Below are 27,188 nucleotides of genomic sequence, written 5' to 3' on the forward strand. Positions count from 1 at the left end.
ATGACGGTTAGCATGAAGCTTGCGTGGGTATCTTTCATGTTCAGTTTCTTAAATTACATTACAAGAAGTTCCGAAAAAGCCAGTTGTTTTACTGCGCAGCTCTTAAAGGGGTACAGACATGAAGTTTTTGGCTGTCGGGTTCTTTCCCTTGAAAAAGGCCTACTGGACTGATATGGAGGATGCCCCCAGTTCTGCTGTCGCCTCAGTTTTCCATAAACTTGCGCGACGGCAGACAATGAAAGAAGATAGCGCGGAACGCGCAAAGGCAGCAGACTATAGTATGTCGAGATTAAGTCACATATACAGGGTGCTTCACATAAGACTTTACACAATTTTTAAAAATAGGCCTTTGAAGTTAGAAGAGAGCTTTTTTGGCACAGCATTGTCAGCGATGTCGTAAATCAGAATATATTGTTGGGCCCCACCACTGAGGGTAACCGCGCTTTCGTAGCTCTAAAAATGCCTGATGCTGTTTCCGTTAAGACAAGTACGCATCTGTTACGACAGACGCTTATCTGACGAAAAGAGAAAGAAAAAAAGACCTTTGTTCATTTTACATTCAGGTGGCCGCAGACAACGTATGGCTGTACCCGTACGCAGGAATAATTTAACTGACTTATTGAGAACCCGTGCCATCGCAGCACACTGCGGGCCGGCTCCCCCTTTGGATATTCAAGCCATCGTCCGAGGAAAAGTGTTGTACCCTGCGCAAATGTCGTACCGTTCCAATACGCCGGGCGGGAGAAGACATACCTTAAGGCTCTGTTATACTGCGACGTAACGCGCATGCGGCACTAACACGTTAGGCCACATTCTCAAAGCCGGTTTTTCGCTTCCTCCGTCACCTCCGTCGCCGGCGAAGCGGATGATTTTGGACCGGTTTCCACCCCAAATCGGGCGACCGGCGCCGCTGGGCCCTGCTCTACGTTTCCGTCGAGCGGCGACGATGGAGCCCCACCCCACAAAAAACGTGCCAGTCACAGCGCGAGCTCGCCTCACGTGACCCACGGCTTGCTTGCTGCGAGCGACAGATGGCGCTGGCGAGCGTCGCGGCTTCGGCGGTGCGTGGGTGCGCGGGCTCCCAGGACCCGACCAAGCAAGCGATCGCCACAGGCCGGGCTGCCAGCGTCATGAGCCTCCGGGACATGAACCTTTGAGTGCAGTGGGGCCGCGCGGGTGCCCAAGGACCTGCGCGTCCTAAACTCCCCTGTTTCTAATAAAGTTTCCACCACCACCACCGGGCGCAAGAAAAGAAGCCCCCCCCCCCCCACTTTTTTTTTTCCTTTTCTCCGCCGTTAGAAGCACATGTCTTGCGCCCCGAAAAGCGCCCGCTGCCAAGGAACGTAGAGCGGATGACGGTTTTATTTCATTTGGCAATACACGAGGCGTTCCAGGTAAACGAGTCCCCCATGAGTTTAGTGTTTGCATTGGGCGCGGGATATACGATAAGCGAATTTGCATCTGTTGCGCCCAAGTAGCACCACTGTTGTGTATTTGGATTTCTCGCGCTATCTTTTAGAGCTTGAAGAAAAAATGACTCTGATGGTACCTTGCTGTGAACAAGAAGTTAATATTTAAAAAGCTAGCTAGCCAGTCTAAACTAATTAATCGACTGTGCAGTGCGAAAAAGAAAGTTAGGCAGGGTTTAATTATGGTTATACCAAAGGTCGAGCGAAAGCATTTTGGCAATGGCCCAGACCAGATTTGGAGGTCGTCATCGTGTCGGGCACGCTCACTTATGGTTGCACGCTCAATATGGTTGGACGCTCGTTATGGTTGGTCCAAATAGGCCGAGGTCAAATTTCGGGGCTGGCCCGGGTCAAATTTAGAGACTGCTATCGTATCGAGCACATTGAAATTAGCCTGAAAATAGATTTTGGTCCAAATCAATGAAGGTCAAATTTCGGGTTTGGGATGGGCAACATTTCGGAAACGACCCGGGTCTAATTTGGAGACACCATCGCATTGGCCATAGTCAAAATATGCTTGTCATCTGACTTAAAGCTGTTGTTATGAGAGCAGAATGTTGGGCTAGTTGGTTGATATGCATACTGAAGAAGTTGGCGCGGAAAAACGAGGACAAGCGAGACAAGCGTCTTTGTTTGTCTCGCTTGTCCTCGTTTTTCCGCGCCAACTTCTTCTGTCTGTTGCTATGAAATCACCAAGTGCGAAGGTCACTTCAATGTCATATACGCACACCGGACTGAAACTCAAGTTTCGCCTGAATAGATACTGCAGAGTAGGCCACACGACCCTCAGCAGTACTGAACCCATTTTACGCGCCTAGGACACTCCTTCCATTGTTAAAAACGTGGTTACATTTAGCTGGACACCTGTTCTATTTACATGGAGGGAGAGAGAGAGAAACGTTGGGCAAAAATTCATCCCTTTACTCAACAAAACATTGGCTAGTTCGAGCACATATAGTAAACACACAAATGCAAAATACCAGCATTTGCGATAGACATGTTTGTACACACAGATACATATCAGAATAAAATTCATTAAAACAGACAGGAATGTCAGCAAAACGATCCCGTATGGAATGTTAATAGCAAGACGGATTGATCTCTTTCAGATACTCATTGATTTCTGCTATCGAGATTTATCTGAAAATGTGCATGTGTATTACCCGATACTGGTAAAATATTCTCCAAACTGTTTTGCTGGCCTAATTCTCGAATGTTAGTATAAAGACCCATCTAGCAAGCCCCGGCAAACCATTCCTGTATTGAGAGCAGAGTTCATTACACCCCACATATGTTCGATTTCGTTCATAATGGCCAGAATAATGTGACTGCAGAGAGCGCAGCGCTTTAGTAGTAGCTTGCTATATTCGTATAAATATGTTGTGGTGCTGTACGCGTGGTGTTTCGCTGTAAAAACTGTGGAGTCGCGCAAAGTTATTCAACTAACTTCAAACTTTTGCCGCCGCTTGCGAGATCGCATTTTTTTTTTTCTGCTATAATAGTCAAGCAAAGCAACGCAAGCAGACGACTTTCACCGCCCCTTCGACATCTCCTTCGGACCCCCCCACCGCCGTTTTTGTTTTTGTTTTTGTTTTTTTCCACGCGGGGAAAAAAGGCACTGGCGTAGAGTCGCGTGGGAGAAGCGAGCGCCCGCCATAACTGGTTTGCCGGTGTCCGGCCGCCTCTTTCGATTAGAACACCGCGCCGCTCCGTTGCTGCCGCGGTTTTCGGCTCCGTCGCCGCCGCGCCGTAGAGGAGGCCGGCTGTGAGAATGTGGCCTTACGTTGGCCAAAGCGAGACCCTCTGTACTCCGACGCCGCTTGACCACCGATCAACGTTTTTAAGTTGGAAAAGTTGCCCCCGGGATGCGACCCCACTTCCGTTGCCACTTTCATCTCAACGAGACGCTAGCGCCATCTCTAGGGTTTTGACAGTACCAAGTTAGTTTTCTTGGTTTTCTCTTCGCCGCTACGGCCATTGGCTGCGTTTGGTCACATGGACAGTTTGCTGCATAACTGGTCTACGCAGTCTGCGCCGGACGCGGCTGCTTCAAGCCGCGCTTGTCTACGTATTGTTAAGTTCGCGTGCGCTCTACGCCTGGGGTAGGAGAGACCAGGATGCTCGGGGTTGAGCTTTTGTCTGTACATCTCGGCCGAAACTTAAAAGACCTTCTTTCCGCGGTCCCACGTGGGTAAAATCAGAGAAACACGACGTGCCGCTACCCCCTCGCAGTTTGGGTTCCTCGCGTGTGTAATATGCGGTTGTGCAAAGTAGACTTAAACTTTCCTCTATTGATTAGACCACTAAATTTGAGTGTCTAAATAAAACTCGGCAAAAGCTTACAAATATACTAAATGCTTTTTCTTTTTTTTTGCTGCATACGCACTTTCAATTTTTTCTTCAGCCACTATGCTTTAATGCATTGAGATGAAAATATGATTGTCATGGTGGTTGAGGCATTTTCTATAAGTGATCGATATTGGGAGCACGGTAGCCTTACTTCTTGAATGCGTGTCTTATACGCATGTCATAAGCTGTTTGCCAACGCGTCTTCAACGTGCCCGGCTGATGTTATGGTTATAAATGCTTCTAAGCCGTCTTGTTTCATTAATACAAAAGATACGGAGGCGCAACTTACGTTTGTATTCATTATCAATGCGTTTCTGTACGCACGCGAGCCACCGTCTGCTGACGCTCCTCAAGCTGGAAGTAGCAGACGACGCGCCCATCCCAATGCGACCGCACCGCCACCGCCTAGGCGGCACCCGTTTTAGGTCCTCTCTGCGCCCGGCTGCCCTTATCTAAAAACGTTGAGGAACGTTTTTAGATAACGTTGGATAAAACAAAGAAAACTAACCTTGCACTGTAAAAGCCCTAGAGATGGCACTCGCGTCTCTTTGCGATGAAAGCGGCAACGGAAGTGGGTCGATTCCCGGGGGCAAGTTATAGGCAAGTTTTCAAACTGTCCTTATCTAGAAACGTTGCCACCGACGCAGTGATGCCAACCCTAGAGATTTATCCTTAGATCTAGAGATTTTTTTCTTTGCTTTAGGGATTTAGCGTCTTTTTGTGAAATCTAGGGATTTTGAGGCCTTATAATTCGTATCTGATTATACTGCCTTCCGAACAGAAAAAAAACTATGAAAAATCCTAGTTACTGCTCCTCTATTTTTGGTGTTGTGCCAAGCCGATAGATGGCGAAAGCAGTTCTTCAACGTGAAATAATCGGCTGCTGCACAGAGAGGAGAAACGAAGCCATATGACTTTCAAACTGTTTAGTCGTGCGTGTCATCACTGACGCTACGAGTGGCTGCTGCTCTACGACAGAAAAAAAGTTGAGTTTTGACTTGCATTGTCTGGATCAACGCGCTACGTTTACACTCACCGCGTACCTTATCCGTTCAAACGTGCTGCATGTCAGATGGCAACTTCTGGACCGGGAGACTGTGAGGAAGGTGAGCCAAGCAAAAAGAAAGCGAAAGCATACGACCAAAAATATTTGACAAAATGGGAGGCGGATCCAAAGTACAGAGGCTGGTTGTCAGCCAGTGAAAAAGGGCCCTTGTTCTTTTCCTGCAAAGCATGCAGATCCGATTACAAAGGGGGAAAATCCGAAATCGACCGCCACCTTGCGAGCTCCAAACACAAAAAAAAAGCGCTGCGAGCTTGCAATCGACCCGCGCGCTGACATCCATGCCTTCAATAAGTGGGCAAACTCAAGTAGACAAATCTGTCAAAGAGGCTGAAATAAGACTTGCGGCGTTTATCACGGAACACAATCTACCCTTTAATGCCATGGGGTATTTAGTTGATGTTGTCAAAGCATCGTGTGACGAGTCGCAGATTGAAAAGAACTTAAGTTGCCGCCGGACAAAGTGCGCTGCCATCATAAAGAATGTGCTTGGAGAGGAGAGTCGCGAAGGGCTCTGTGAGCTTTTGCGCAAACAGAAGTTCTCCCTTCTAGTCGACGAATCCACTGACATGGCAACGGTGAAGCATCTGTCCCTCGTCGCCCGAGTAATGAACGCCTACGGCGGCATAATGGATGCGTTTTTGGACTTAGTGCCACTCAGTGATGCGACTGCCAGCCCTCTCTACACTAGCCTGAAGGCAGTGTTCAGTGCTGCGGAAATTCCGTACGACAAATATTTGATTGGTTTTGCGGCCGACGGAGCGAACGTGATGATGGGTGCACATCATTCCGTCACGTCGCTGCTACAGGCAGAAATTCCAGGCCCCTTCATTATGAAGTGCGTTTGTCATTCGTTGCATCTGTGCACCTCGTATGCATGTAAAACACTTTCCGAGAGGAGTCGAGGATCTGGCACGCAATGTTTTCAACTACCTTTTGTCGCCGAAGCAGACATCTGCCTTCCAAGAATTCCAGAAGCTTGCAGAGGTGAAACCACACAAGCTGTTGCACCCAAGCCAAACGAGGTGGCTGTCTCTACAAGTTGTTGTGACACGCTTACTTGAGCAGATGTCTGCCCTGATTTTGTTTTTCAAAAAAGCCGCCACTGACGACCGCCTGCTTGCTGCAGAAGCCATTCTAGAAAAACTGATTGACCCGTCAACGAAACTCTACCTCGAGTTCCTTGAGTATGTCCTGCATTTTTTCACTAACCTAAATAAGGAAATGCAGTCGGAAGAAACCAGAATCCACTTGCTCCATGAAAAAGTTTCGCCCATGCTGAAATGCATACTTGAATGCTACATCAAGCGTTTGCTAGACCGCTTCGTTTCAACGTGCTGCTCAATTCCAAAACAACATATATATTCTCAGTTTTAAGGAACCATTTTCTGATTTTGTAATTACCAACTCTACGTCTGAATCACTGCTATATAACTAGCAAGACTACATTTTTGAGGATGTCAAGTTCTCGCGATGTCATTTCTTAGTCGCTCCAACTACTGTTAATTTGACGATCTTTGATTGAAACATTGATAAATTAAGTACTGGGCGGTGAGGTACGCCATTTCACCGCTTCTGAGTGTTCTGTTTGAGGCGAGAAGGGGACTTTCACGAAGTCAAACGTGTTCGTCTTTCTGTCTGCATCTTAAAAAGACTCTTAATGTTGTCTGAACAAAATACTTTGATGCGTTAAGGGGGCTTAGCAAACAATGCCAGCTCTTTCAACTTGGGATAAACTCCATTCTATTTACAAAGGGCTGCAAGGGTTCTTTGCGCGTAAAGATGAGCCTGCTGAAGGAGCAGCTCAAAAGGCGGTGCGGTGAAACAGGAGTCGTTTGCTCGAATTTTACTTCAGATAGAGTGGGAGTCAGAGAGCATCGTTGCTGACTCCCCCTTTATCGGGTGGTGCCTTCTGTGGACCTTCTATGCATGATAACTCTACAAAAAATTAAGAGAAAAGCTACAGTTGCGGCTAACACACATTTATTTATCTCTGATAAAATGTACAAGACATGAAACAAAGCGTGAACTGCGTTGAGACTTTGTTAAAGATGTAATCGCCACATTAACAAGTAAAGAACTAAAACCTAGGGATTTTTCTTCAATCTAGAGATTTTTGGGGGTTCATTTTAGGGATAAAACGTTGACCTGAGTTGGCATCACTGCACCGACGTGTTCGGCAACTTCGGCGCGCTTGACGAAGCTGGCGTCGCAATCGAACATGTGCCTATTCTGCTCCGGTCGCGTCGAAGCCGCGAACCCAGAATGCACCGCGCGCGTCGTCTGCGGAGCGTGCAGCCGCTACTCGGAGGCAGCAGGCCGGACGAATGGATTTCTGCGCATGCGCGCCGCTTGTCGCTCAGCGCTGTCTCGCGTCGACGCGGCTGGAGTATAGCGGGGCGAATTTCAGCCCGGCGCAGCGTCGCCAACGTGACGTGTCCGACCGCGACCGCCGCCGAGAACGTCGGAGCATACATAACAGAGCCTTTATAGTACTTCTGAACAGCTATTACTGCACAGCCTGCGTTTACTGTCTGGTACCTCCTTTGGATCTCAGGCGTATTGTCCGTTTCACGCGTATCAAGTAGCAAATCACGTAGAATTAAGGAAAGGTAATCACACCAGGGCATGGAGTACGAGAAAGTGCTCAAGGAGGTGGGTGGTTTTGGACTGTACAGCAAAATTGTCCTTGCGGCAGCCCTGGTGCTTGCCACGACGAACTCAACGCTGTACTACTTCTTCAACGTGTACCTGCTCATCGCGCCTCCCAGTCAGTGGTGCTTCGTCAACGGCACTTCACTCGAAGACTTCCCGAATCACGGCGTGCTGCCGCGCGAACGCTGTCGGCTGGTCAGTCTCTCCAACGATGGCGACATGAGCGTCGCTGACGGCAGCAGGGCCCTCTGTCCCACGGGATGGCGGTTTGATTCGACCGAGTTCTTCACGTCAGTCGCAATGGAGGTGCGTAAATATGCGAAGCTTACGTAATTCATCTCGAGATTTAAGCTTTCGTGATCTCTTAATCATAACCTGTAACTATCAATTGACCTCTATACACGCCCTCTGCAGAGGCTCATAGAAGTTATTTGTTATAAGTATCAGTTTATTTAACCAAGTCTACTTGAATAAGAACGCGCGGAAATTTTTAGGCTCTTTCCCAAAGAAAACAAGTAACATAATTCCTTAAATGGTTCAAACGTACGATAACCCAAACAACTTAGAACTGGGATCTTTTTCGGTTTATTTTTGAAGCGAAAAAGAATGTTTGCAGCTGTCAGCCAGGCATTTTTCATATCTTTTCCTTTTCGTCCGTACTTGTTAGACTCAAAAATAAAACGGAACTGTCGTCACGTGCTTCACATCTAGCATTCATTATTGAGAATGTACGCAAAACGTCATCAACAGAAAAGGGAAAGAAGAAAGATACAAATTCATCCCCTGAGAAAACACAGCATTCCATGCACATAGAGCTGTTGTTTATACGAGCCGCCATCGAATGTGCGACGTAAGATACCTTAGACTCATTAACTGTTGTTTCTGGGCCAGGGTGCTAGCAAGACTGGGTGGTACCACAACTCACAGGAAAGACTCCGCTTGTTCCTATTCGACTAATTGCAACCAGGGTATCCTGTGCTGTCTTGCCAGGCCGCTGCATTGCCCCCTCTTCGTCGAAGAGCCACTGTATCGCATTTCATCCAACCTTCGTGGAAGTGACCCCGGCTAACCGTGTCTGACTAATCGATCCATAAGGAGGGCGTGGACATCAACACGTACAGCGATGGTTGCCATCACGCCGCCGTCCGCTCCCGTGGTCATCTCGGAATATAGGTATCAGGGCGAGTTTAAAACGAGCAGGGCGCTGTGCGCTAGGCGTTCCTTTTGTGGATATCTTGCCTCCATCTTCTCATTTTCACTGCTGTCTGACCATCCCAGAGATATTTTATGCATTCCGGTTGCACAGATTCAAGCAACGCTGGGCCTTGCTCGGTTTCCGCTCTGGCAACGTTTCGGGAGTCGCCATGGTGAAAGAAGGAATCCGTTCCTATAATGCCGTCTCGCGCCGATCATGTCCGTACGCCGGCATTGAAATAACGACTTTGGCCAGCATTCGTAGATCATTCGACGCAGTGCGGCGTCCCATTGAGTAAGCAGTACGGATATGGGGACCAATGCGGTGGGAAGGTACTATGTGTGCATCAGTACACCTGTAGTCAGACGTTTGACAGGCAGTGCTGCTCTCTCGTTATAAGTAGTATGTTGCACAAGCGCGAACGTCCAACAGCGCTGTGTATGGAATACACGGCACGAATTTTTAGCGTGCAGTAAATTCATTTCGTCGACCGTGACGTACTTTCCGCGAGTAGCTTGTCGCTTACCGAGTCCTTTTCTGGCTTCTTTAAAGCAACGTACTGAGAACAGATGATCTGTCCAGGAAACATCCTGCTCCGACGCAGTTTTGGAGGACGCACACAACAGAGAATAACCACACAGAGCATGCGCGGAACACACTCCCTTTCTCATCCTGCGCATTGCGTTTTGTTTTTATGTGCATGTTACCAATACACCGTTTTGTATTACTTTTTGCTGTTTTACTTGTTGCGTGCTGATTATGAACATCCAGACCGAGCCGTCCATTGTTCTGGTCCGGTGCGCCGAACTATTTCTCAAAAGTTAACCACTGTCAGTGCAAGTGGAATTCTTTTATTTATTTACTTATTTATTTATTTATTTATCACATTACCCACACGTCTGTATAGCATTATAGTAAGGGGGAGGGGGGAGAGAGAGATTACAGCATGAACATACGACATAGTAGCAGGAAAAGAAGAAACAATACTATGTCCCACGTCAGACTGCTGAGTGGCTTTATAGCACATCTAATCCGAGCTGCTGCGCTTTCATAAGACGTTGAGCCATCAACACTGAATGCCTGTCTGGCAGTAGTCAACAATTATAATTTCTTTACAATTTGATTTATGCTCAAACCATGTACTGTAGGAACTGTAGTAGCAAAACGCTACCATGCTCAAATCTATACTGAAGCGTAAATTATCTTGCCGAGTGGATTGTTGACGCATTGGTTCTTCATAAACGAATATGCCGGGTGTTTTTAGTGAGCCAGCACTAATTCAATGGATACCAGCACCAAGTAAAATGGTCCGTTGTCTGTTCTCTCGTCTGTTGGCCTAGCGCGAGCGCTCCGTTCCGCGGCACTGCCCTCTCATCGTCGTCTTCTACGTAGCACAAATACGTGCTTTAATTCGCACTAATTTGAATGTAGTAAACATTCTCTGTGTTTAGGTCCAAAATAAAAAAAAAGCAACTTTATATTTTTTTAGCCCTGAGGCTATATTGGTGGTGACGGCGGGCACCAAGTAAGAGGTAGAATGCTTTAATTAGTTAGCCAATTAAACAAATAGGTTAATTGGCTTTTATAATTTTTATTTTAGGGGACATGTTGTAATTGCAGAATTGGAGTTCGTGCTCCAAGCAGTCTAACCTATTGTGCAGGTGTCATGGCACAATTTCTCAAAGACCTCTGGAATTTCAGTGCTTTTCACCAATATACGCAGTGTTGTTCGCAATCCGCGATGGACTTTCCTGTGCCGCCGATACCACATCGGCCGACGTTATTCTCCTAAAGGAAACATGGCTGAATGATTCTGTTAGAAGCACTGAAATCCTCGCTACCCAAAAGCGGTACTCCATATTTCGCTGTGATCGCGCAGTCGCACGTGGTGGCGGTGTTCTGGTCGCCGTCTCGAGTCATCTTGATAGCCATTGATATTCCCACGACACTAGAGTTTTTATGTGTGCATATCACGACTGAATGTCAAAAACTTCTATTTTGTGCATGCTACCGTTCGGCCTCCACTGGGATTGGTTTTTCTTGCGACCTCTATGACGTGCTTAGCGCTGTGTGTGGCAAATTTCCGAATCTTCGTGTTTTTATATTTGGTGATTTTATTTTCCCTAATATTACCTGGTCTAGCGTTTCGTATACCACTATCAACACTACGTAAGAATTGCCTAATTTTGTAAATCTTTGTTCTCACTTTTGTTTAACTCAGGTAATAACGCAGCCAATGAGGGTCACATCTTCAACATCCAATGTATTAGACTTGTTGCTAAAACAGCCCCTGATGCTGCGTCCAATATTACCTATTTATCAGGTATAAGCGATCATTATTTATTACATGTCATGTTGAACGTCCCTGTTCGAACGTCGCATAACAATATAAAAGTAATATATGATTGTGCTAAAGGAAATTACACTAGGATCAATAAAGCGCTTGAAGACTTTCTTGACGAACCTCTGGCAAACTTCAACGAAAGAGCCGTAAATATCAATTGGCAACTTTTCAGAAATAAGCTTTGCGAGTTGTTCGACTTGTATATTCCTCGAAAAAAGCTTATAACTGCCACTATCCATCTGCTCACTAAAACGTGTGGTAAACAAAAAAGAGAGGCTTCTGCGCAAGACTGTCTTTTGGAAAGCGTGAGCACTGGTCAGCACTGCAAAAAATTGTTAACAGTTACAAGAAGTCTTTGAAGGAATCGAAGCGCTACTACGTTAATGTGACGTTGCCAGCAGTTCTAACGAGCAATCCAAAAAAAAAAAAATTGGAGTAGTGTCAATAAATGAGACCATTAGTCACTTACATCCCTCGTCAACCCTCAGTCAAACCCTATTTCAAGCACTGACGCCGCTGACATTCTTAACGAGACTTTTACTACCGCTTTTTCGAGTACCGCAACTGACACTACTGATGTTAGAGACTATGCATGTAACATAAAGTTTCCAATGGACCCTGTCAGGTTTAATTATGAAGGAATTAACATAATTAACAATTTGAAAATCTCCTCTTCTTGCGGGCCTGATAACATTACCAACAAAGTCCTGAACAATACTTAAGTGTACTCCGCAATTTTTTTTTTACTGAAGATATGTGAGCAATCGCTTGAAACAGGAGATATACCACAAGAATAGAAACTGGGTAAAGTTATTCCACTATATAAATCTGGCGACAGGCATTCGCCCTTCAATTATCGTCCCATATCATTAGCTTCCAATTCCTGTAAAATCATGAAGCATATAATATTTTCTCAATTATCCGGTTTTCTTGGATCATTTTCGTTTTTTTACGCCTAAACAACATGGTTTCAGAAAGCAGTCTCCCTGTGAAACAGTTATCTTTCAGCAACGAAATTTATTCCATTCTTGATGAAGGTTCAGAGGTCGACGTCATTTTCTTAGATTTTTACAGGACTTTCGATAAAGTGTCCCATAGTCTGCTGTTGTATAAGCTTGCTCATCTTCATATCGACCCGAATGTTCTAGCAAGGATTCGTTGTTTTGTTATCTAATCGCTCGCAGTTTGTTCAAGTTAACGGTCTTCAATCCTCTTCAATGCCGGTTACGTCTGGTGTACCACAAGGATCGGTACTCGGACCCTTGTTATTCCTTGTGTGCATTACTGATCTGCCTAACAATATAAAATCTTCTATCAAACTCTTTGCAGATGATTGCATACTATACCATGAAATTAAAAGCACTACTGATGTCCACTTATTGCAAGCAGATCTTAACTGTGTTACTGAATGGTGCACTAAATATAAAATGGTTTTAAACGCATAAAAATTCAAATCCATGCGCTTTTCACGTCAAGGCATCTCGCCACCAGCCTCTTACCACATCAACAATGCTTCGTTAGCCCCGGTTACCTCGTATAAATACCTCAGTGTACATCTGACATCAAATTTATCCTGGAACCAGAATGTCACCTACACTACTAGAAACGCTAACCGTATATATATGCTCGATTACATAAACAGAAACTTTTCTAATGCGCCCATTTCAGTCAAACTCCTTCTTTATAAAACACTGGCTCGTTCGAAGCTTGAATACGGTGTGTCGATAAGGGACCCTCGAGCTAAGTCACTTATATCTGTTCTGGAACCTGTTCAGAACCGTGCCGCTCGTTTTATCCTCTACGACTATGACCGCACATCAAGTGTCACGCTAATGAAGAACGCTTTGTCACTGCAATTACTTTCATTGCGCAGAAAAATTTCACGACTCTTGTCTTTTTTTTTTTAAAGATCTACAAGCTGACTGTTTTGAAAAACGCTTTGATCATAGCACCCACCTGCGTTCCATCGCGCATTGACCATCCGCGCAAAGTGCTCCTTTCCCCTTGTCGCACTACCGCTCGCTTTAATTCTTTCATTCCAACTACATCATCCGAGTGGAATCACTTGCCAACAGATGTGGCACTCACCGACGACCTCGGGCATTTTGAGAAAAAAAGTTAAGTGCCTGCTTTTCTTGTTCATGACATGTGTGCACTTCGGTTCGTAGTGCCACATGAAATCTGTGTTGCTGATTTGTAGTTTGTCTTGTTGGCTTTAGTTTTTGTTTTCTTTTCTCGTTTCTTTGTCTTCTAGCTTTCCATGGAGGCGCAAAATTGCTGAAATCTATAAGACTCCATGCAGTGAGCCATATGTATTGCTGTAGCCCATGAACGTCTTTCCATTTCTGGTCATCTGTGTTGTTGTACGTCTTGTTCCACTCCCCTCAATAATGCCCGCAGGGCCATGAGGGTATTTGAAATAAATAAATAAATAGCTCGGAGCACCTGACCGTAGCGCTGAGCAGCCAGGAGCGTATTAGAAATCCCATACCTGACCACAAAATACGATTACAAGATATAACGTACCATTTTCTAATTACGAACAATAAAGATAAACATTTCAGAAAGCCGTATCTATATGCAAATGCTTATTGGCACTATTTCACCAAATCTAGATAAACGTAGTTCTCCTGGATAATTAAGTAACTACAAAATATTGGAAGTATCTTCTCTTCATTATGATGCAAGTAACTTGGGTTTATAAAATTACATGCCTAAGGGGTCAAAAAAGCAGCTATACCTTTGTTAATGAAAGTGCGCCCCAAAAGATATTCTAAGCTATGCAGGTGCTTAATAGTTCTGAATTGTGCCACCACTTTATATGTGTTTTGCGCAAGAAGGAGAAAAGACGATGCTCTTTGCCTTTCGGGCTGTGCTTAAAGAACAGCGACACCCCTGGCCTTGCTTAAGAAAAAAAAAAAACTCATTGAGATTCACTATTTGTTAGCCTTACAAAAGCCGCATTTATGGCTAGCACGTACGAGCAGGCTCCTGTTCAGAGAAGTGGACATGTAGGATAACACTGAAATATCGCAGCCACGTCTGCAGCCGGCATGGCGACATTATCTGAAATTTGTTTCAAAGCTTCACATATCTTCTTTAATCATTAATCTGATCTAACTTAATGGCCGCAATGTCTTTGTTGAGACATTAACAGCAAGTTTTTTTAACTGGCCATAATCTTTACATAGGCCTGTATTGCGAAATTTCACAAGCAGAATTGAGCGAAACTGACCAACCGTTTAATCACATGGTTGAGCACTAATCTTTACATAGGCCTGTATTGCGAAATTTCACAAGCAGAATTGAGCGAAACTGACCAACCATTTAATCACATGGTTGAGCACTACATCTATGCTTGCAAGCACAGAAAATGTCTCTGTTCGAATTCCCACAAAGGGCGCTTTAAGCATGTTCGCCTTGCACAGGCATCAGCGTCATTTTGCATTGAATGTGAACGTTGATAAGCATTACCTATCATACCACGCTGCTATATATAGAAAGTAGCACCTTGAGCATTCACGTAGAAACCATTCATTGTAATAGCAGTCATAAATAGTGACATTGACTTTCACCTCATAATACGCCCTAATCACTGCAAATGATGACACCTATAGTGTTCGAGGTTTGTTCGTGATTCTGGCTTCGAAAGCTCCTCCGGTGAAATCTTGCACGTCACTTCATAGTAGGAAAACTTGGAGAAGTACGCAAATTGCTCCGAGTAAACGTGTGAAATATGCGTCACGTTGTTATGGCTTTTAAAAGAAAAAGCTGTGCAGCAATTTAAATACTCACTAACCGATATTTCGAAATGTATCTGCTGCTTGCAATGACTTGCATGCCTTTCAAAGTCGACTGCTACCTGGTTGTTGCCACACAGAGGTTTGATGTCGTCAACCGAATACTGTGCTTTTTTGCCATCGATTTGCGTCTTTGCAGAGTGTCACGCCGAAGTGCCGAGACTCAGGTGTCAGACACCTGTGAGAAAAACGAAGAAAGCATAACTCTGAATGGCAGATTTCCACCTGCATTACAAAATGTTTGGCTAAGTGTAGAGGCACGATCTTTCATCCGCATGCAGCTTCGTTCTGCATGGGCGGCGTGCAAGAGAAAGCAAGATTCAAGCGTGATGGCTAACACTCTGATGTGTCGTTGTTTGTAAATATGCTAGAGTTGCCTGCTGCTTGTACTAAGAGCCAAAATCCAAGTGCCAATTTTTTGCTAAACGACGTCATATCAGTTGATCTTGATTAGCAAAAAAAAAAAAATTATCTTCCTAATGTGCTTCGGCTACTGATCCGGAGTTCCCGGGTTCGAACTCGACCGCGGCGGCTGCGTTTTTATGGAGGAAAAACGCTAAGGCGCCCGTGTGCTGTGCGATGTCAGTGCACGTTAAATATCCCCAGGTGGTCGAAATTATTCCGGAGCCATCCACTACGGCACCTCTTTCTTCCTTTCTTCTTTCACTCCCTCCTTTATCCCTTCCCTTACGGCGCGGTTCAGGTGTCCAACAATATATGAGACAGATACTGCGCCATTTCCTTTCCACCCAAAAAACCAATTATTATTATTATTATTATTATTATTATTATTATTATTATTATTATTATTATTATTATTATTATTATTATTATTATTATTATTATTATTATTATTATTATTATTATTAATGTGCTTCCCACTGCAACAAATATACCTGGCGCATTCGTGCTGATGTTCCGACATTGGCGAAACAAGACTTAACCACCACGTGTATATGCATATTGATTCGCGACCTAAGAGAAAAAAAATGCCTGCCGGTTTTGCATTGCTAAACACGAAATGCACACTTTCTTGCAGGTGGACACCACCGCCACGTATCTGAAAGTGCGATTTCAGGTGTCCACTGACTCAGGGAGGAAGTTATGCGCGTCTTCGACTTTTTCATCGTCATGTCAATTTACTTCACGTGCACCGGCGGCCTATGCTCCAGTGCCGCGTTTCTGCAGCAATGCAGTCAAAGCCAGCGCGTATTGCTCCAGCGCCGTGTTTCTGCCACATCGAAGTCCACGCCAACGCATGCACCGCACCCCTTTCTGTCACTACCGTCACATAGCTCAAAGCGCGAATATTAGTTTGATGGCAGTATTAGTTAATGAAGAAGACAATGTCCAACGCAGTGTGCGAGAAGAGTGTGTAACAGTTTAACACAGCGCGTGATCTGCTGCGGCGATAGCCTAGTGCTCTCGTGCAGTGGCCAGCGAAGCTGATCTGTTCGCGCTGACGCCGGTTCGAATCCCAATCGCGGCAAGACTTATTTTATTTATTTATTTATGGTTTGCATCAGGTCCACGCATCACACAAACCGGTGAGCCGGTTTTACCTCCTGGAATAGTGCTTCCACACTAAAAATGCAGGCGATGCGTGCGTAAGGTTTATGAATTATTTTGAATTTATCAGCCAGAGCGCTTAGCTAAAAGAGATCTTCCTTCCCTCGGTGACGTCATAGATTCGCAGACGTTAAGTTAACGTTCAGCGCACGTCACGTGAACTCTCCCGGCGGATCCTGCGCACAACAGCACCTGTGTCTCTTTGTAAATACGAATGAAGCAAAACCTAGACGAGATTTATGCGTATAAAATGCAAAAAATGAGGGACACCTGCGACATGCTGCCTACGTGCTGCTTTGGCAGCAGCACAGCCGGCTTTGAAAGCGGGTTCCAAATCATCTCCGGCCGTATCACCGCAGTCAACAATGGTTAGAGACGAACAAATAGTAAGAGCATCATCCCAGTAGAGTAACTGCAGAAAAATACATTGTAGTTCCATATACTATAAATTCTCTCTTCAAAGCCAAAAGAAAAACACGGAATGTGCTAAACAGATATGTGCTCTAAATTTCGAATTTTAGCCACTACGCCACGCCACTCTTACCCCGAAAAGATTAAAGGAATGGAAAGGTCTAAGCATGTGTTGCTTGCGAAACATAAGTTGCCACATCTGTGACACAAACTTTGCATAAAACTGGAAATGACAAAATAAAGAAGAAATAACTATGCAAAAGTGTTCTTTTTGCAAATGGTTAAAGGTTAGAGAAAGAGAAACCCTTTAATGAAAAAGCAGAGAATTTAGCCGACGTTTAAAAATCGGTGGCATGATACTCTGCGGCGTGGGGAAGGAAATTTGGGAGGTAAAGACGGAAGGAAAGGAGTGCGGGAAAGTTAAAATTAGAAAAGAAAAAAGTGGGAGAACATAAAATGCGGCCATTAAGTGCCTACTAAGCGGCATCGGGGAGAGATGATGTAACATATGCAATGGTGAGGTGCAAAGTCTGATAAATAACCTAACAAAGTTCTGCGAGAAAAATGCATGAGAGCAACATACCAGATGAAATTAGAGCTTATCAAGAAGGGACGTAAAATACTATTCATTGTTAGAGGCACTGGCGAGAGCTTTTCCATGCACTGTTCATAGTACGCACGCTCGTCAGCATACGCAGGGCACTCAAGCAGAATATGTTCCACAGATTCAATCGAGCCGCAGTTGTCACAAAGCGGACTGTTCATTTGACTGAAACGGTATCGCAAGGCGTTTGTATACGCAGCGTTCAGGCGAAGTCGGTGATAAAGTGTTTCCAGGTGGCAAGGAATGCTAGGCGGGAGTCTTGATCTCAGACATGGGTCGAGTGAGTATAGAAATTGGTAGTGATGTGTCGGCAAGCTCCAGAGCCGATACATTTATTCTGCAGAGTGCTTACGGGGAAATTTCCAACGAGGAAATTGCCCTTCGCAGGGGCTTCGGCGAAATGTTTCTCGAAAAAAGCTTCGAAGAGGTACTTTTTGTGTTCGCTGCTGCTGTCTGAGAGCGCGCGCATTCAGATTCCGACGAGCTCTCATCAGACAACGCGAGGGCTATTGCTATTCTATACGATGCCATAATTGAGAGTTGTAACCGCCATGATGGAGGCGACGAAGACGACATACGCGCGCAAAACGCGTGCGCGCTAAACAGCGCTCAGTGTTCCCAGCTGAAATTCCTGCACGCGCTAAAAATAACCAAAAATCACATGTGTGCTTCGGAAATGACGACATCGCCCATTACAAGTTCCGGTGAGATCCGCCGCTGGTCTGAGGATCAGTCTAGTGCGCTACCTATGGAACGGAGTTGCTCCAAACGACCAGTGGAAATCGCCATATGAAAGGGAAGTGGTACGCTCGCACGAGCTGCCGGAAGTCGGAGAGCTTCGAGCGTAAACCACGAGCGTTTTACTGAAAAATGGTGCTTGTGCGAAAGATGTCATGGATGGTCAGCTGCGGTGAAGCTGCCGCTGCGGAAACCATGATTATTGCTGTCTAGTATAACGCCCCTGCGGAGCGTAGGAGGCCGACACCAACGGCTCCACTGCAAGTACAGCTTCTGCTCCTGGGAGACCTGGTGAGACAGGCTGGCGCGGATAAGAGCTTTGATGGCTGCAAAGAGTATCGGAATCAGTTGGCATGTGATATCTTGTTCTCTGCTGCCGTTTTGCTGCCTTTCGGTGATCATCCTGTCAGGTTGCGGTGCCTTAGGCTGAGAGCGAGAGTAGCCGTTTGTCGGGACTTGTGTCGAATGCTCCGACAGCTTTGAAGGAGGCGGTGAGGTGGCGGGCTTGCCACGTTTCTTTTTTACTGCTGCTGCATATGTGTTTCCAGCTCTCTTGTCTTGCAGCGTTGATGCATCTCGGTTAATCTCTGGCGTGTTCGTGAAAACCATGTCAGGGCTAGGCGATGGTTCATATCGCTTGGGCGGTTTCTCTTGAACTTGCTCCGTAGTGCGTGCAAGTGTAGCAGCTTTCATTTTAATGCACCCTCCATATGAAGCAGGGTGCGGTTCATTGCAGTTCGCGCACTTAGGTTGCGATATGCATGTGCATTCCTTGTGCGAATGGGGGCCAGCACACACTTTGCAGCGAACAGGCCCTGTGCAATGCCTCGAAATATGGCCATGCTTCTGACATTTGTAGCATTGAGCTGCAACCCCAATATATTCAGTTACAGAGCAAGTGCAGAATCCAGGTGTTACCCCTTTAGGCAGTGGTGAGTCCTTGGCGAATTCCAAGATAACGACGTACCTCTCTGATCTTGCCACCATCTTCAGGAACGTGAGAGGTGAGCCACCTTGCTGAGATGACGCCTTGGTCGCGTAGGTACTCCTGTAGGTCTCCGTTTGAGTACGTGATTGGAACATCTTGAATTTTTACATAATTAGCCATGTATGAGTAAGGTACACGGGCCTCTTCGACCACTCCAGCCAGTGTAGTGACTGCGAGTTAGCAGCTTGTAGTGTTGAAACTGTAACCATGAGGCTTCCATCCTTGTTAATTCGATGGCTGAGAACTTTTTCCTGAGCCGACGTTACAACCGCCAACGCTACGACGTTGGGGTTCACTTTCCATAAGCTTCCTCCTTCCAGGGTATACGCCTGAAGATCACAGGAACACCAGCAGCTTTTTTTTTTCTTATAGGATACAACCGTGAATGATGCCTGGTCCATCTGCTCTGCATTATCGCCAAAGGGCTCGCAAGTGGCTTGTTCTGCCCAGAGTCTCTTGTTTGCTGGGTCTTGGTCTGCGGCCGGAGCTACAGTGGCCACCGGAGCAGCGGTTGCCACTGCTTCCATGAGTGCAGCATGGAGCGCAGCCGGCGGGGACGTTCCCTGTCGGGGCGGGTACGACGCCGAGCGCCCAGAGGATCGCTTGGCAAGCTTCTCCCGATGACCGGGAAGCCCCAGGTCGTCGCGCAGCGAATACACAAGCCAGAAAAGATCTACGAGTACTGAAACTGTGAAGAAACACTGAAAATTAGGTACTGGGCTCAGATAGTTGTTGTTGTTAGCCTATCAAAAGATGGCACATACCCACACTGGGGGATCGGCCAAGAATCGGGTGGCTATTCACCTGTACTCAGGTAATAAAAATGAAAAGCGCGCGGGAAAGCAACACCGGAGGATTTTTCCTCATGAACCGCCGGTCCACTAATCGTCGTCTTCCTCGTCTTCGTCCTAAAGGTTGCATACGCATTACTCAGTGAGTTAGCATTAGCCTAGGCGTCTTCGTCAAGGTTACCGCCACTTGCCATCCTTCCCTAGTGCTATGGACGGCTTGCAGCCTCAAGCTAAAATAATGTGCCACTAAAAAGAAAAAAGTAAGTAGAACGTGTCGTAATATCCTCATTGTGCCCGTCCCTGCTGACGATCGGAATGCTTTTTTTTTTGCTTTCCGATTTGCAGAATGGTTGGATATGCGCTGAAAGCTGGAAAACGTACACTGTCCATACTGCTTTCTGGACAGGATCGATGACAGGTTTCTTCCTCTCGGGACTTCTCGCAGATAAGTAAGGACAATTTATATATTTTATTTGAAATACTGCCAGTCTCTAGTTGAGACCTTAGCAGGTGGGCATAACACGTATCACAGCAGAGGATAACATTTCTAAAAGCGGCTGTGCGAAAGACAGCTATAAATTAGACAGTTCATATCACAGAAAAAAAAAACTCAAAAGAAGTTGACATATTTGCTCAAGTAACTGAAGAAAAAAACATGCTCGTTCGAAAACATGAACATTAACATGGGCACAACATACATGAACATCAACATGGGCACAACACGTCGTGTACTCCTTAAAATAGACAAAAATGCAGAAAAAATCTTTCTAACCACTCCTCTAGTTTTAAAACACGGCTTCTAGTTCGGTACAAAAATTTGAAAATGAATCGGCGTTAGTTATGGATTCGTCTAGACGGTTCCATTCTCTTGTTACTAGCGGGAAGAAAGAATTTTTGAAGGTGTCACTGTGATAAGGATATTCGGTTAGCGTATACGCGTGCTGGTTTCTTAATGCACGTTTTAGTGACAGTGAAATGTACTTTGATGAATCGATCTTAAAATTGTTATTAAGGAGCTGATAAAGAAATTTTAGTCGCGCGCGCTTTGCCCTTGTTGACAGCGTTTCAAGCCTGGAGATTTCAGCTAGTTGTGTTGGTGAGTCGTTTTTTTTTTGTATCTGTTGTGAATAAACCTCACTGCTTTAAGTTGAATTCTTTCAAGTCGCGAAATATTGGTTACAGACTGAGGAAACCAAACAGTGTTAGCATATTGTAGTACAGGCCTAACAAACGTTTTATAAGCTAAAAGTTTAGTTTGTGTTGGCGCAAGACGGAGACACCTTTTAAGAAAGAACAGTTTTCGTAATGCAGTTGAAGTAATGTTGTCAATGTGTTTGCCCCATCTAAGATCGTTAGTTAATGTAACTCCTAAGTATTTGTGTTCATTGACGAAGGCCAGTGGAGTACCATTGATTTTGTACAAGAAATTTGATGGTTGCTTTTTTCTAGTTACTGCAATTGCTACAGATTTCACTTTGCTAATTGACATTTGCCAATCACTACACCAGTCCGAAAGTTTTTGCAATGATCTGTTAAGTATGGCATGATCTTGATGGCTTCTGATTTCTCTGTAAATTATGCAATCGTCTGCAAAGAGTTTGATGTTACAGGTAATGTCGGTGGTAATGTCATTAATAAATATAAGAAACAGCAGTGGCCCAAGGACAGACCCTTGAGGAACTCCGGATGTGACTGGTACCGTTTCAGATTGAATGTTATTATACAAAACGAGTTGGGAACGTTGCCACAAGAAATCTTCAATCCAAGCCAAAAGTTCCCCATCACCGATGTAACCCCGTAGTTTTACGATTAGTTTGGAATGGCATACGCAGTCGAAGGCTTTAGCAAAGTCGAGTAATATAATGTCAGTTTGGCTGTTTTTGTCAATACTTAAAGCTAGGTCATGCACAACTTCTGTTAATTGAGTAACTGTTGATAAGCCGCGGCGAAATCCATGCTGATGAGGCGACAATAAGGTATTGCACTCTAGAAACTCTGTTAGGTGGTTTGAAATTATATGTTCTAGTAGTTTACATGCGGTACTAGTGAGTGATATCGGCCTGAAGTTGGAAACCAAAGAAGTATTGCCTGATTTATGTATCGGCCATACCTTGGCGATTTTCCAGTCGTCTGGTAGTCTGCAAGTGGCAAGGGATTTACGGTAGATTAGACCTGGGTACCTGCTGCAGGGTTCGGCATATCGTTTTAAAAAGGCGTTTGGAATTTCATCTGGGCCACTTGCTTTTTTACTGTCCAGACCGAGCAGAAGATTGAAAACACCAGCGTCGGTAATGCTAAGGGGACCAATTTCCGAACCACTGCATAATTCTGCTCTGGGTATAACACAGTTATCTACAGTAAAAACTGAACGAAAGTAATCATTATAAGCATTTGCTTTTTTAATCTTTTCTTCAACTGGCAAGTGTGAAGTATTATTTCTGTTGGTGCTAAAATGTTTCCAGAACCGTCGCGGATTATTCGTGTGGAAATTAGGAAGTGTAACCTGAAAGTAGCGTTGTTTGGCCGTTTTTGCTTTTTGCTTAAAGTCTGAAGTAGCATGCCCCGGTTTACTTGTTTCAAGTGCGGTTACTCCTTTGGATTTCATGTTCTGCCTGAGCCGTTTAACTCGTCGTTTTGCATGAATAACCTCACGTGTAATCCAAGGATTTTTTGTTCGAGGGCGTTTTGTTAACAGCGGTACAAAATGAGATATACAGTGACCTACAGTGTTCTTAAACTTAAGCCAGAGAGCATTAATATCTGTATCTGTATTGCATGAAAGTGCGGAAAAGGAATGAAATTCATGTTCGAGATAAGTGAGTATGCTAGCATCGTCAGCTTTGTCAAAATTACGCACCGTTGTTAATTCAGTTCGAGGCGTGATAGTGATCCCCAGGGGTAGTACGCATATGGGAATATCATGGTCAGACATCCCTTTGATGATGTCAGTCTGGGACTGGTCTAGGGGAAAATTATCGCTGAGAAATATAAGATCAAGTATTGTTTTCGTTGTATCTTGCGTCCGTGTTGCACATGATACAGTTTGGCGAAGGTTAAAGTTCAACATTAAATCGACGATCGCATAAGTTGCAGGGGATGAGAGGTGCATAATTGTCCAATCCATCTCAGGTAGATTAAAATCACCCATTGCGAAAATGTTACGCGGCTACTTCGTAGAAATGCTTCAGGTGGAAATGAAATGAGAATGTAGAAATTTTGTTACAGATTTGCTGTAAGATTAAAAAAATAACAGCATATACAGACGGAATTGCCAGGTGACAAAATAATGCAGCAAATCTTCTAAGTAACTTGTCAAGTGATCAAATAAAACGTGTTCAAAATGAAATAAATTGTAATTGTTAACATTGCATACGTACAGTAGAGAACAAATACCTCAGAAACGTGTTATGAATTGCAGGGAAGGACGCTACAAGGATACGAGAACAGTGCAAAATATTACGAAAAAAGGGATAGCATGGACAGGGTCTAGGCGATAACCATCAATGCGAGAAGGCGAACCGCAGGAAGTAATATTAACAATAGCCAGCTTTTCTAGTTAAGTAATATTTAGGTTATTCGCGTGGAGTAGTGTGGGGAATTAGCATTGTGAATGTAAAAATTCCTATACGACCGGGTGCCGAACTATCGAGCTAGACTATAGGGGGCAATATTATTTGTCTTTTCTGACAATATCCAAAAGGAAATGAAGGTACCTTGCACCAATGTTAGATTACGGCGTAAAAAAGAAAGGAATAAATTATCCAGTTGCGCGTCAGTTGCACGTTCAACGTTGAAGCGCCTTGATGGCAGGTTGCGCAAAGTTCTGGATTTCCGTGGAGGCAGAAAGGCGTCCACTTACCTCGTTCGCAGGTTCGGCCGCAAGAAGACGGCGCTGCTGCTCGTGTTGGTCTCGTCAGTTTGCAATCTGATGAGCGCCTTTTTCTCTACATTTCTTGGATACACGTTGCTCAAGTTCTTGGCTGCCATGGGGCCATTTCCTGTCACAGCCACAATCTTCGTTTTAGGTACGTTGCATTGCCTTAAGCGTTGACTCTATCGCGGAAAGAATTTCCCAGCGGCAGTTCTTGGTTTACGGCACATCGCCATCTGCGTAAAGTGAAGGAGTGCGAGGAGAAAAGGTGTGAGGGAGAGAGCGACGCGGCACCCGACGCCGACTATTCGGAGCACTGTCGCTGTTAGTGACGCAATACGCATGCTGAGAATAACTATAAACACCAGCCCTTCGCCTCACCCTAGCTGTTGCTGAAATTCGCACTGTACCAAAAAGGTAAACGCCCTGTTATTTTTTTCTTCAATGACCGTGAACGTTATATCCCGAAGTGGCCGTAATTTTTGCTCTTTCAAGCCCTACATTATTTTAATGCGAAAGCATTAGATGGCTCATCGACGCGAAAACCTGGCGTCGCCCAAGAAGTGCCGGTGTTACGAAACGCGGTGTTTGTTGAAGCGGTGTGACGCCATTAAAGGCGGGAAAATATGAAATGTTAACCAGGAATATAATCAGTATTAGTACTTAGAACTGCACCAGGTACAAAGTAATGGAATAGAATTGAAATAAGAATGAAATATATTTGAAAGAAAATTGAAATAGAACTGCAATAGAAGTGGAATATAACTGTAGTGGTTTCGCATTACTCGCTCGTAAGTTAAGTCTTAAGTTCCCCCGGTAATTTTTGCAAGAAAGGTGGCACCCACCGAAGCCAGCATTTCACTTCACCCGTTAGAGCTGTACGAACGACGTTTCATTGACGCAGTGACGGAGTACAGCGTAGCTGAGCAACGAACTTTGATCACCTTCATATGGAGCGTCACCTGGAGCGCCCTAGGTGCGATGCTGCCCTGGTACGCTTACATGCTGCAGAGTTGGAGGGCCCTCATAGTGACTAACACCTGCTCCGGCGTCATCCTTTTTGTAGTCACGTGGTGAGTGAACGCAAATGGTGTTTAATGCTCTCTGCCTCCGACGGCCTCCACACGACTCGCCGCTGTCTCGAACGGCCGCGTAAGTATTTGGGTATTAACTCACCAAGCCAATTTTCAGAGTCAGAAAATCAGGAGCTGCATCAGTTGAGAGAACGTAATGCGATAGCAGAACAAGGAACTTATGTGTAACATGGCTGTACCGAAGAAATGCATGAATAAGTATTATACTGAGTGAAGATTTTGCTTTAGGCTGGTTGGTTCGCGCTCCTAAGTCTTCAGTGGCTGTCATATTAGGAGTGTACGCTCTGTCATTCTGCGCTATTTTTTTGTGTGATCCAACACGCGTTACATTGATGCTCACCATGAGCACGTACGTATGAAGTGCGCGTCCCCAGTGCCCTCCGAAATATGTCATCTGCAGGCAGAGGGTTAAAGCACGAATATTGCTACTTCTTGAGCTCGGGAAACGGCGAGCTAGCCTGCAAGCTTTCCTCGTGACAAAACTGTAGGTGCCCCTGTAGGTGCACCTCATCATGATACGAAAACGTGAATACTCGTGTGGAAAGTATCCTGCTGCGCATTGCAACAGGCGCACATGCGCTTCCAATTTCCGTGACACGTGAATCCTTGAACGGTGGCATGATAAAGGAGCTCGCGAAATCTGGGAGAAGTATGTACCACCATGATACAAGGCACGGGCTCGTGCGTAAGCATTCCATGTATAACACTAGCGCAGAAATAAGTGGCGTTCTCAAAGAGGACACGCACCTCTCTTCGTGCAGAAAACATGTGGCAGTTGAGTTAGCATGAAGGTCGCATAGTACTGGGTGCATGATGGGCAAAGTAAGGAAGGCAGATTTCATTGTTTCGTTTGAGAATCCTTTCTATTCGGGAAACTGACGACCAAATTCTTTTGTTGGTCAGGGAATTGGAGGGAGAATAGGGAAGGAGAGATCTCATTCGACGGTGTACGCCGGCGGTACGCGCTAAAAGTTGACAGAGATAGGAACGTGTCCCTGGCGCTAGAGGTGTTCCCGGTTTGGATTCAGACCTATAGGTTGCTTTCTTGCTGCGATTTTTTCTGCAGCCCGACACTACCAGAAAAGGGCGTAAATCTTCGGGATGCCGTCTACGAGTGCTACCCAAAGTTCGGGTAATTTAAGCACTTCGCGCTAACTTAAAGAGCACGCCTTTCCGTCGCTAGAGGTAGGGAGTGGTCCACCTCGAGTATCAGTTGGCCGACAGTCTTGCAGCTGAGTGGACGTGTTGTTTCGTTCGGCGTGATTTTGGAACGTTACGTTGGAGTGATATGGCGCCTTTCCTTTCAACCGATATGATCGTCGTTAAGGAGCAAAGAATGTTCCTCAAGCTTTCTTTCGGACGTAACAAAACTGCTGCAGAAATCTATCACATAAAACTGGCAGCTTTCGGAGGTAATGCCGTGGCCCATATATGTGCCAAAGCAAGACATTTTGTGGTACAAACGCTTCGAAGATCCCGGAATGTCTGTCGGTGACGAAGAACGTTTATGACGACAGGCAACAAGCACAATACCAGAAATGATAGCAGAAGTTCACTATCCTGTTCCTGCAGATCGAAGGCGAAATAACTACGATGTCTGTAATATTGTCGGACAGTCATATGGGACAATTCAGCGCAATTTGATGGACTTTTTGAACATGAGACGCATTTCTAACGAATTTGTGCCAAGACTCCTCAGCGAAGAACAGAAGTTTCATCGTGTCTTTCTTTACAGAACTCAGACAACAAGTCAGAGACGACCCCAGCTTAGTCTCCACTATCATAAGCGGTGATGTTTTATGGGTTTGCGGTTATGAGCATGGAAAAGAACAGCAGTCGTCGCACTCGAAGTCGCCCAATTCATCGCGTTCGAAAAAGGCGCGTCAAGTTCGCAGTCATGTCGAGTATATGCTGGTTGTTTTCTTCAACAGTCGTGGGATTTTCCGCAGGGAATTCGGTCCTCCTAGAAAGGCCGTCAATAGGAAATTTTACTGTGAGGTTTTGAAGCACCTAAGGGAGAGCATTCAGCGCCGATGTCCATACAAATGGAAATTCGAACATCCCGGTTTTTAATAGAAACAGTTAAACGGCGACGGATAGACACGTGCTCGAAAGGTGAACCACGTGTCGTACCTGTAGCGTTCACATGTGGCCTTCCGGCAACACGCATCCCGGAAATGCGAACCCTGCACTGCAGCTCGCACTCAGGCTCGTTCAACTGGCAGACGGATACAAGTCTGCCACTAC

The 27,188-nt window shown here is 45.3% G+C and overlaps 1 protein-coding gene across 1 annotated transcript in view; it reads left to right on the forward strand.

The window, feature by feature from the left end:
• The first annotated feature begins 7,278 nt into the window (after positions 1 to 7,278).
• LOC144123464 (solute carrier family 22 member 7-like) overlaps positions 7,279 to 27,188 on the forward strand; it is a 37,659-nt gene continuing 17,749 nt past the window's right edge. The window contains exons 1-4 of the mRNA XM_077656284.1: positions 7,279 to 7,842; positions 20,322 to 20,425; positions 23,847 to 24,001; positions 24,752 to 24,920. Coding sequence (XP_077512410.1) covers positions 7,510 to 7,842; positions 20,322 to 20,425; positions 23,847 to 24,001; positions 24,752 to 24,920 — 761 coding nt within the window. The 5' untranslated portion in view covers positions 7,279 to 7,509. The remainder of the gene's footprint in view (positions 7,843 to 20,321; positions 20,426 to 23,846; positions 24,002 to 24,751; positions 24,921 to 27,188) is intronic.

The sequence above is a fragment of the Amblyomma americanum genome, chromosome 3 (assembly GCF_052857255.1).
Source record: "Amblyomma americanum isolate KBUSLIRL-KWMA chromosome 3, ASM5285725v1, whole genome shotgun sequence".
NCBI lineage: Eukaryota > Metazoa > Arthropoda > Arachnida > Ixodida > Ixodidae > Amblyomma > Amblyomma americanum.